The sequence below is a fragment of the Sturnus vulgaris genome, chromosome 15 (genome assembly GCF_052056855.1).
Source record: "Sturnus vulgaris isolate bStuVul1 chromosome 15, bStuVul1.hap1, whole genome shotgun sequence".
Lineage (NCBI taxonomy): Eukaryota > Metazoa > Chordata > Aves > Passeriformes > Sturnidae > Sturnus > Sturnus vulgaris.
This window is the reverse complement of record NC_142257.1, coordinates 7,422,753-7,434,836: the sequence shown is the minus strand read 5'-3', so window position 1 is coordinate 7,434,836 and position 12,084 is coordinate 7,422,753. Positions and strand designations below refer to the sequence as shown.

At 40.3% G+C, this 12,084-nt stretch overlaps 1 protein-coding gene across 1 annotated transcript in view; it reads right to left on the bottom strand.

Moving 5' to 3' along the window:
* Positions 1–12,084, bottom strand: part of ADAMTS2 (ADAM metallopeptidase with thrombospondin type 1 motif 2) — a 173,989-nt gene that overhangs the window by 37,610 nt on the left and 124,295 nt on the right. The window contains exons 5-6 of the mRNA XM_014886901.2: positions 10,772–10,855; positions 113–269 (exon numbers count right to left, since the gene is read on the bottom strand). Coding sequence (XP_014742387.2) covers positions 113–269; positions 10,772–10,855 — 241 coding nt within the window. The remainder of the gene's footprint in view (positions 1–112; positions 270–10,771; positions 10,856–12,084) is intronic.

Sequence of the window (12,084 nt, the reverse complement as noted above, 5' to 3'; positions counted from 1 at the left end):
CTTGGGGAAAGAAAACACTGAGCACAGCTCAGCAAGATATAGACAACTAAACTTCACACCACTGTCCTGGCTTGGTGATAAATGCCAATGCAAAGCAAACCCAGACACACACCTTGCATGCCTGATGGACCAAAGTCCTGCCTGGTGAGGAAGATGGCATGGTCGTGGTACTCCGCGTGCCCCGTGTCGGGTTTCTGCTGCAGGTAAGCCCAGCGACACACGTTCTCCAGACTCTGTGAGGGGTTCCCAATCTCTATCAGACTCATGGACTGCAGTCACACAGGGGAAAAAAAGACACCAGGAGTTATTTATTAAAAGTGTGGGCAATTTTTTCCCCAACTTTTTCAGGCATTTGACTAAACATGCCATTTCCATTACAAGTTTGTTCTTAATTAAGAGGTACTTACATTTCAGAAACAAGTTCTACTGGACCAAGAAAACAAGAAAATAGCTAAAGTTTATGGTTAGATTGTGATTTCTGCATTTAATGAGATTTAAGATATAACAAAAGTAAAAAATAGACAAGAAATAGAAAGATGTGTATTTTAATGACAAAACTGATACCGGGTTGTGCACTTTTATTATTTCTATGCCACCCTGGCATCAGTTCTCATCATTTTGTCATCTCTTTACTGTCACTTCCAGTCTGGATATACAGCTCCTGATGGAGCCCATGTCCCTTTTGGGACCACAGCAGATCTTGACCAGGAGAGACTGACCCAATGTAGGGAAGATCAAAGCCTGATGAATAAGTGAAGCCTATCACATCAACTGCAGAGAGCCAGCACCCTGTCCTGTTCATCAGCTGCTTCTGTCATGAAACAGAGCTGGTTAGGCTGTTCTGTCAGACCTTGGCACATTCCTGGATGCTCTTTCAGTGTAAAACTAAGTGTACTTTTTCAGCTGTACTTGAATCATTACTTCCAGAATTGGACTTTCTCAGTGACTGTCTTTTAAATTGCATTTTATTTATCCCATTACTCATCTGAAGATCATTCAGAAGGTAGAACACAACTTCCCCCTGTGGGATGCCATTCTCCATGTAAGCCATGTTACATGGGTGGTGAGCTGATGTGTTAGGTGAGGTGCAAAGGACAGTTCTCTTGAGCAAGGAAGAGAAAGGTATTTTAAAATACATTTATTACATTTGCCTCTTTTTTATTTTTTTCTTGCAGTAGTACTTTCTTAAGAGTTCCCAGCTAATTCTGCTTGATACTGTTCACTGCTAAGACTTTAGAAATCTTATTGTATGTGGGATACTCTAAAATGTATGACTAACTGACCTGTCCCAAGCCTTCCAGGATTTGTAAGAACTACAGATGTGAACCTGGCTTTTCATCTGCAGAAATTACATTACCATGACAACACTGTAATCATAACAAAAACCACTACAGTTTAGATGCTATACTGTACTGAAAGCATTTGGCATTCCAAAATATTTAATGTAGAGCAAAACTTAGCCTAGGCCAAAAATAAGAGAGAAGTAATACAATTCATGTTTAAATACAGATGTATTTGACGTGCCCTCTAATTGAATGTATGATGGAGTACATAGAATATTGACTACATGAAAAAAAATCCTCAAAGGGTTGTGGAAGAACAACTGGAATTGATAAAAGAAGTGTCTGCCAAACTGAGGTCTGATTTTGGCAAAACTAAGATATTACAATTCTGCAAATGTTCAGAAAAACAAATTTATAAACCAAATAGAGGCACAGTTTGGATTCTGATACCACTGTGGAATGAAAAAGTTGTAATATAATCCTGTGCTGGATCATACTGCTTCCAGCCATAATTCCCTTGGAAATTGAACTAATAACTGTATTTTAAATGGTGGGACAGTTGTGGTGCCTTAATTGAATCTTTGTATATTTATAAAAACGTACTTAAACAAACTTTGAGTCACTAATACAGGGCAAAATCCTGGCTCTTCAAGCAAAAATCCTAGTCAGTTAAACAGGATTTGACTGTTGCTGAGGTCTTTATTAACATCCATCAGTGGTAAAACAGAAACAAACAAGCAAACAAACACAAAACTTATCTATATCACTTCCACTCTTATTTCTCCAGAACTGTACAAAAAAGATCAATTTCTTCAAAGAGTTCAATAAGAAGATCTGACTGCAAATCTCAAAAGCAAAGAATGCTGTAAATTGAAGTTGAGAAATCTCTAGTTTTCTAATATTTTCTGATGTTTGCTAATACTTCCTTATTTCATAACGACCTCCTTGTGTACATCCTACCAAATGAAAAATCACTTCATTTAAGACACATTGTTCAGAAAACAATGAAAACACACATCCTATCAATATATGCTTTGTTTAAGGGTATCCAATTATTTGCAAAGAAGTCTTGAATTTGCATGATCAGCAAAAAAGCATAGAAATTAAAATGTCAATTATTTCCTAATAACCACTGCTTTATAGCTTTCCTCTATCATCTCTTCCCCGCCTGCTAAACCAACTTGTCAGTGGAGTCCATCACAAAAGCAAAATATTTGTCTCTGAATGAACAAAGAGAGCAGGTTACAGCACTCCTCTGATTAACATCGAGTCTGCCAGAGGCCAGAGCAGTCTGGCACAGCAAACCAGCAGCTCCCGTGGTTCAGGCACTGCACTGGCATCTGCTGTGAGTCAACAACCCTCTCACTGTATACTGAAGTCCATTCCAAGAGCAAAACCACAGGCTCAGTCCTTACTGAGTAAATGCTTACTTATCAAAACACTGATTTTAGAGTTTGTCTTCAAGCAAATGAAGTTGGACCAGCTGGTTAATGTGGAGCATTGTGGGGTTTTTGCATCCACCATGATAGGGAGAAAGAAAAAAAACCCTTTCACATAAAAGGCAAAACTGAGAACATGCAATTGCTACAAACTATGTTTCAGATGTTCAGCTGACCCAACTTTTTTGCCAATGACACAATTTTAACATGATAAAACTGAGCCTTACTGCTTTTAATTTGGGAAACAAGACATCCAGTAGGAAGTCAATTATTTTGAGTGCCCATGTGCTACAAATGTAAGTGGCAAGTCGAGGGCCTGTAAGTGAGGAGGACTTCAAAGAGTGAGAGGAAAAACTCAGTCTGCCAAGTCCACTGAGCACTCAAATCACCTGGTCACTAATCCCTTGTCTTTCCTCACCATAATGCAGCAGCCTGAAAAGAGAAACCCACTTGACTCCTAGCAAATTTTCACCTGAACGCCCACTTTCCACAATTTGCCAAAGACTTGCAGATCAGAAAGGCTTCAACAGTGCTAACAGGAAATATTGCATGGCCAGGGAACCATCAGTCCAACAGTGAGTCAAGCTCACTGTGCTGTGCAACTGCACTGGCTGAGACCAAAGAATCATGAACACCATGGTCCTCTCCTCACAGTAGGCAATGGTATGGCCAGGGAGAGGAATTAGAGGTAGTGTTTCCCTCCAGAGAACCTCCAAGGCTCCAGTGGTCTTTGGATCAAAGACTTCCTAAGCCAGGCATGCCTTTATATAGGATTTTATCCACTTTTCCAGCTGCCTTGCCTTTACAGATAAATGCAGCTGTCCTGAAGAAAGTAGCTTAGGAGATCATGGGACCAGGCAGAGCTTGTTAGTAGACAGGGCAGATGTCATATGTTTTAGAAGGATGTTGTCCAAAAATTATTCTTGTAAAGATATCAGATAACACTTAATATTATTTTCTTTTGGAAGTCAATGTGGGTTTCATCAGAGCCCAATCCTTTATTAAATGGACAAAACAAACGAGAAAGAGGAAAAGAGATGAGCTGTGTGCAGCAATAAGGGCTGAAAGGGAAAATCCCTCTTTGTCACACTGCAAACAGGGAAAGTTTGGGGGCCAGCAGGCTGCACATGGAGAAGAGGTGTAGGTGTTACTCTTGGCCAGCAAAGGGCCCACACTGCCAGGAACTCACAGGTCCTGCAGCTGGCTGGGAGCTCCGACCTGTCTGGGAAGGACCTCTTTCCAAGCAGGACAGCAAGCCTGTGGAGAGCATTACTCAGCTGATCAGTAGGAAAACTGCCAGTGGAAAGAGAAACTTTCCTTCTCACAGCAAGAAAAGCAAAAAATCTGTGAACTGCTGATGGAAACAGATGGAGATGTTGGCCAAGAAGTGGAAAGGGCTCAGCTGGGAAAACATCCCCCAGGCGAGGAGACACCACAGAGGGTGACGAGGACAGTCTGCCCTACAGAACTGGCCAAGGCCTTTTCTCTGCGAAACTCAACATCTACCAGTGCTGCACATTTTCCTTCCTTTTCTTGATTCCGCCTTCATTTCTTCTCCACTCCCTTCCTTCTTAGATGGAAGCAGGAAAACAAAAACAAAACAAAACAAACAAAGAAGCAAACAAACAAACAATAGAAGACAACTGAGTTGCAACTACCATTCATACAAAGAGGCAAAGCAGGGCAGTTAGAAATGGTTAAAAGCCAGAGAGGTCTTATCCTTTGGGAAGTTATAGTTCTCTCATATGAACACACTGAAGAACAAGTCATTCATGAAGCTCACTGGAAAGTCCTTCAAATACTTTTGTTGTGGGGCAAGGAAGAAATATGTAATTGTTTTTTTCTTTAACAATATCAAAGTTATCTTAGAGGAAAACTACAAATTTAGTCTATATTCTACCCAAACCTTTCAAGAATGTTCAAGCTGCTGGCCCATGTGAAAGACACATGGAATGGCAGCTCCCCTTAAACAACTGTTTTATTTATCCGATATTTGGCATCCCTGGGTACAACTTTGCAAAACTGATGTGGAGCAGGTAATCATGATAAGAACTTCAGAAATTTAGAGTGGTCAGAAGCTTTGGACCTTTCCTAACTCATCCATTAGGTGGTGCTCCAAGAGAACCAACGGAGAAGGCTTTGCATCTCTTCAGTAGCTCCAGGAGGAGCAGAAATATTCTTAACATGACAGGCTTCAAACTATAGTACGAAAAGTTGGATCACAGCAGTGCACACATTCAGAAAACAATTTAACATATGACTTTCCCTTCCTGAATGTGTAAAGTCTCTGCAAAACACACTGTTTACATTGCTTCTACTTGGCACTTCTATTGTTCATTGGATATTGGATTAGAACGTCTATATTCTCTCATCCTGAACAAGACAAGCAAAAGATAAATAAATACAATTACTGAATGTCCATGGTAACCAAACTAACAAAAATAGCTCATTCAGCAAACTGTCATTTTGCATTCAAAGGATTTGTAAAGCTTTCTTATGGCACCAGTTTGTAAACATTTTTCAGTCTCTAATTCCGTATAAATGCAAGCAGATCAGGAATACAAAGCACTGTTTATGCTATCAGCCAGCTCCACATTCTTCAAGGTCCCAACAAAACACACTGGGAAATTATAAGCTCTAAGTCTAATATATATATAAATATATATAAATAAGGGAATTCAACAATTCACCCAGATAAAAAACAGGAGGGGCAATAGCTCTTCTCTTTATTCCCATATGAAACATATGGAAACAGTGCAAAAATATGAACAGCTGCCAAAATGCTACATCATATGTAGGTCCTGGCCTTGCAACTCAGCCTCTGCAGAACTGGTTACTGGATATGGCCAAATGCTGGAGTCAACAACTCCATCTTCAGAAACATTTGTAAGGTCAGGGCTTGATTCCTGCTGATTCTTTCAGGTGTTCTGCATCTACCAGTGTCAGTGGAAAAATAGGATACCCAACTCACATTTGTGACCTAGAATAAGGAGACACTGGAGGAGGCTCAGGAAGATCTCAATATATATAAATACCTATTGGGCAGGGAATAAAGATGATTGAGACAGCCTTCCCAGAGGTATCTAGAGAGAGGAGAAGAGGCAATGTGCAAGAAAAAAAGCCTTTAGGAGTGTTACTGTAGTTTTACCATAAGAGTGGCCAAACATTGGGAAGGGTTGTCCAGAGAGGTTATTGAGTCTCTGGAAATATTAAAAACCAAGCTGGACAAAGTCCTGAACAACCTGCTCCAGATGACCTTCCTCAGAGCAGGGCAGTTGGACTAGATGATATCCAGAGGTCCATTCCAAGCACAGCTGTTCCATGACCCTAATGTGCAGCTAACAACCTCCTTGCATTGCCAGGCACAGGTGCTCCAGCCAGAGTCTTTGCACCTTCTTGGAAGAGGCAGAGGTAAGCGGAGGTGCTCATCCCTTTCCCTCCAGGGAAACAGCAGGGCCAACAGCAAAATAGTAAGAACAAACACCAGATTTAAGGAATAAACCTGATTTGTGCTTCCAAGGCTGCCCTCTGGGAAACAGAGAGAAAGATGAACCTAATTCAGACTGAACCAGCACTTCCATCCTGGCTGAACCAAGAACATCTCCTCTGCTTGCACCAAGCTTAGACATGAAAAGGTCAGATGGCACAAAGAGAGCATCATTTTATGAAAAGATCAAAGGTAAAGTCCTGTCCCACATAAAGGCAGCAGGGGCTCTGCTAATATCTCCGACATATAAAATTGAAACGTCCTTCTCAGTTGAACAGTCCTGTCCTACGAGGTTGCAGGCATTACCCCATAGTACCTTCTTCCTGAACTGCCATCTCAAAGTCATTTAGGTTTTCTTCCCTCTAAGCTATCTGAGAGGCTCTCTGCAGTGGTAGTCAGGTTCCTCTTTCACTCTGACCAGGTTAACACATGGTCAGAGTCCAACCACTTGTTAAGGTGCCAACACTGGTTCACAGCTTATGTAGGTTTTCTCTCCCTACTGGTTGCATTTCCAGATGCCACGGAGCAGAGCCAGCATCCCTCAGCCCATCCCACCCTGCTCCACACTGAATACAGGCAACTCGGGCTGTGCACGGTGCCAAAGGAGAGCTCAGGGCTGTCCTGCACTGCCACATTCGCCTTTTCCAAGAAATAACCCTCAGAAATCCTCAAGTGGCTGCATTTATTGAAACCCCTGCAGTCCCTGCAAAATTCTTTCCAAGTTTTTTCATTAACCACTGTATTAATTACATCCATCCCAGGTAACATGTGCTTTCCTCTGCGCTGTGCAAGGGCAGCTCATCTGCACACAGAGTCACCATTGTCAATGGACAGAGCATGGAGCTGGAGCCAGGAATTTATGAGGTCTTATCCCCAGCCTGCCAGTGGCCTTCCGTGTGGCCTTGGAAAATAACACTTAACATCTTTGTTTTTTTAGCTGTAAAATGGGAATAATAATCTTTATTCATCCACCTCAAAGAGGCGATGAGAGGATTTTATGCAGTGCGCAGTATTTAAATGTTTCCAAACAAATTTTAGAATAACCAATCAGAGTTTTTAAATGCATGTTCAGCTCATCTCTTGCAACCTCCTCTGCACTTGGTGCTCATAGTTGTTTTGATTATTTTCCTGAGTATTCTAGAGCTAGCTGGATTACAGAGCTGTTACAACCAAAAAAGGTCTAAGTGGAATAATTTGCACAAACATTGAATTACATTAATCTCAAATCTATCTGCAGTTGCCAAAATTTGGAACCAATTTTCCTATTACTGAAGTCAAAAAGGTAGAAGTGAGCCAGCTCATCTTTTTCCCATTTAAAGAAAAATGCACTGCATGAACCCTGTTTACTTATTTGCAGTATCCCGTCACATCAAAAAAGCCAGTGACTTTGGAATTGATGTCATGAAAATGCAGAGAAATGCACTGTGGCTTCTGAAGCCAACACAGATATGGAGCAGCCTTTGCAGAACACATTTTTCTATCCTAATGATGGAATTGATAAATGTAGCGGCAAGGCACAGCTGAAGCCTTCACATCAGCCTGTGGTACATCATTTGTTGGAAGCACAAAGAGAAAAGTGGGGAGTCAGGGAAGGGCTGGCAGCTCCTGCAAAGCTCCCCCAGCCCAGCCCCACTCTGCCTGCTCCCCAAACACACCCAGCCAGAGCCCAAGCCTGGTGCTCTTGGCAGGGCCCAACCTGCCACCTCCTCAAAGTCCACTCACACAAAGTGCTAATTCAGTAAAACCATGTCAGATCTTTTTAATTCCTCCCTGAAGTAATTTCAGCAGGCGATCACTAAGGAATATCTTTCATTTTTTCATCTTACCAGGGTAATTAATGCTATTCCTGAAATTACTAAAACTTCTGCATGTACAGTTGTTTGTGTTTGAGAATATTAAAAAATAAGTACATTTGAAAGAGTGGAGTACCTTCAAGCAAGAACCAGTGAAAGGTTGGTTGCTATGCAACTCAAGTATTGTCCATATTATTCTTATCAACAGATGACATATTGTATAAAATAATATAATCATCTCCAAAAAACCACAATACAGTAGAAAGCTGCTCAGGGGTGGAGAATTGGCAATAGCTGAGAGTGCTGTCATAAACCTGACGTTGATGGTACATACTTCATAAATTACAGAACCATAATGTAATTATTATGATTATTTAAATGGCACCCTTGATAATATATATAAATTGCCTGCAGTGAAGCAAATGAATCTAAAGATATTAGCTCCATGCTTTGAAAAGAAATGTTTACTCAAACAAGACTGGGATAATATTTTCATGTTGTGAAGCCAATCATGCTGCTTCATTCATGCACTGCCTTAACTTTTACACGCACCCTATTAATACTATGTATTTTGAATATATATTTTCCTAAAAATTGTTAGTGCTGGTGTGTGGGATAGTAAAATATTCAAGGCTTTGTTCTAATTCCTCAGAACAGGTTCAGAAAATAAGAACTATACACTTTTTCTCTTTGCTTTTCCAATACTAAATTATCCCAAACTTTAAAGAAAAATCTCCTCACCTTCTACTCCCTGGTACTAGTCCTCTGATCAGGATCTTTAAGAACATGAACAGAAAAGGATGTATTCTTATACAGCCATGGCATGCAGGTTCCCACATCATAAAGTAGAGGAGCTCTGGAACTACATCTTTTAGATATACTTTTTACTATTTTTAGAAAGCTATAGATTGTCTTTTATGTAAACAGGAATCAGATATGGAAATGCAAGAAAAACAATCTTTGGGGCAAGCAGAATTACTCCACTGAAACTAGCAGGACAACTCGAAGCTAAAGCATTGTCCACTGCAGATTGTGGATGCAGAATCCAGAGGCAGAATATCCACAAGCAGATTACACAGACCTGCAAATGCTACTTCTGTGATGTGGCCAAATACCCACCAAGAAATGATGGCTTCTGTCCTCCACCACAGCTTTCCTCTCTAAAGAATATGAAATTGATAACTTTCAAATTACAAATCACAAGACTTTGCTCTTCACAAGAAAACAAAGATCCTTAATATGGAATGATGACTGCTTTAGCCACTGTCTGCCATCTGGAAACAGGCAGAAATTACTAGAGCTCACACAGGTAGATCAATAGGACTAAAGATTAATGATAATAATAAACACAAAACAATTATGAAATACCCATGAACTAAGGACTGCAAAGAAGTGATTAGTCCAGGTACTAATTCTGCTGGCTTCCACCACTATTGCAACATCAGATTTGTGTGAGATTCGTAAGTCAATTTGCAATCAAATTTATGCCATTACAGCAATCATATTTCAACCATTTTGTAATTCAATGTTAGCTACACACTCCATGAACTTTCAATCACAAAATGGCAAATATGACCTTTTTTACCTTTTACTTTAGGACATACATCTGATTAAGCTTATCCAAAGCATGTAACTACATCATCATCATCACTGCAGGAAAAGTAGAGATGGATTGGTGTGTTTAGTTCTCAGATGAGGAAGCTCCAACAGAAAAATTTAACTATATCCAGGTAATCAGTCTCCTGCACAATCCAGACTAAACCTGAGAGCTCCCTCATTTTCACTAGGAAGGAAAATTCTCAGCTGGTTTTGAGCAGGGTAAGCTGGTAAATGCCAGTGGAGCTTCACCATCTGCACTGGCTCTTTGCTGACAGCATTCCAGCAACTCCCATGAATAGACATGGAGTCACACAGAATCCAGGTTTACTACATGAACATGGAAATCCCAGCAACTCCAGTCACAGGAAGGTGCATTAGATGTTAACACTCTGCTCTGAGCAGCTGGGCCTGATGCTGCATTGGAGAGCACTAAAATCATATGTCCTTAACCAAAGCAGTTAACAACATACTTGAAATGCCCTGTTCCTGTTTCCATGGAATCTGATGTTGACTTGGCACTAACAGGACACAGGTACTGAGCAGATCAATACTTTTGAAACCCATTTAACATTTTTTCCTCTTTACCCATTTTTGTCTGTGGAGCAACCTCTTCCACAAAAACTGAGAGAAATTTTTAGTTATTTTTAGTTACAGATTTGATCTGCAGAGCTCTTTCCTTCTGGCCCCTATTCCACAGAACACCCATTTAACTTTAAGCACATGTGTAATTCCACTGATAATAAGCACAAGTAAAAATGAGTTCTTAGAAAGACACTGTAGCCCACAGCATCTTGCAGAACTGACCTTGTGTTTACTGTTACTTACATACAGTTGAACCAGAACACGTTGTATTTTCTTTAGGAAATAAAATGCTCTCTATGTTACATGGACTATTCCAAACGAATTAGAAAAGACAGACTGCCAGAGCTAAGCAGTAACTTCAAATGACACAGGGAAAACCCAGAAGAAATTGAAATTATTTAAAATGTGAAGTTTAAATGATAAACAGATATATATAAACATGGAAGTTCTTTAGATTCACAGACTAGTAAGGTTAATATACATAGACTAAAATAGAAAACAAATACATGTCCCCAGTAACTGCACTGTTCATGAAAGAATGAAGTCTATAGATATTGATATCCTCCATTTAAATTAACCTTTCCTTACCTTGCCGTAGCTCAGCAGGATTATCCTCACCAACACAACGTTAATGTGAGCACCCAGGGACTCATCATGATAAATTTCATTAACCTGCAAAAGAGTTCAGTGCTTTAACAATAGTAACTATGAAGGCAGTGATACAGTTGGTACCTTTTACGCTCTGTCATTAGGCCAGACACCACTTTGTGATCATATTTAAAACATGAAAAATTCCACTAATGAGAGAGGGAATGTTTTCTTTTCCAAACTCTGCTGTAGTCTCCCAACAGGCCATAATTTAGGGAATCATTTAAAATAAATATAATACTCAGAGACTTCAGAATAACAGGTATATAAGTGCCAGCCTAATTGCACTTGGAGGTCTCATGGTGCACCCACACAATGCAGCTGAGCTGACCCATGTGTGCCCACTGGAGTCTGGAGCACGGTCAATCCAGGCAAAATCCCAAATACCTCTCTGCTGAGCAGGACCATGCATAGGGAAAGGGATGAGCGAGCAGAGACAGGACCTCTCTCCTGAGAGCCATTCACCTGATCAGCTCAGCTGCACCCTGCAACTCTTCCATCTGGGACCCATCACATCACACTCTGCCAAGAGGATGTGCCTCCCCCAAAAAGCTGGTCAGGCACATGGGCTGGCTTTATTGTGTGTCGAAACTCATCAGTGTTAAACTTTACATGTAGAACAAAAGCTAAAAATTTATCTTCTTTTTTTTAAACCAGAGCTACATAACAGAACACGCACACGAGGAAATCACCCCAGGAACACTGAAAAGAGAACTGTAAATAAAGAGTGGAGAATGAAATGTGGATGAATTATTATTACTTAGGAAACATTGCTACAAGCAAGCTGGGCAAATATTAACTGTTAACAAAGCTGATTTAAGTATTCAGTGATGAAGACTGCATGAGACTTGGCCAAATGGCAGGGGTTTAGCTTTACAAATTAGAAGAGGCAGATGAGATCCCTGTAAGGCAAGTTCCTTCCCTAAAACCTCCTTCCCTTGGTAAAGGTTGCACCAAACTGAACTGTTTTGCTGGCTGGACCTAGATTTCATTTATTCCTGCAAACTAGATTCATTACTTCAAGCTAATAAATAACTTTCAAGGAACCTTTCATTTGAAACATGGTAAATAATGTCCTGCTACTTCAATCAGCCCCAGTTTTAATGGCCCATATTTTATCTCTTCAAAAACCATTAAAATTAAATACATCAGTGTAGGTTTTGCTAAGCAATCCCCACTGACATTTTAAAGTGAATTTTAATTAATTTCATCAGTATTTTTTGACAGAAGAGCCTTATTTTATGCCTGGTAGG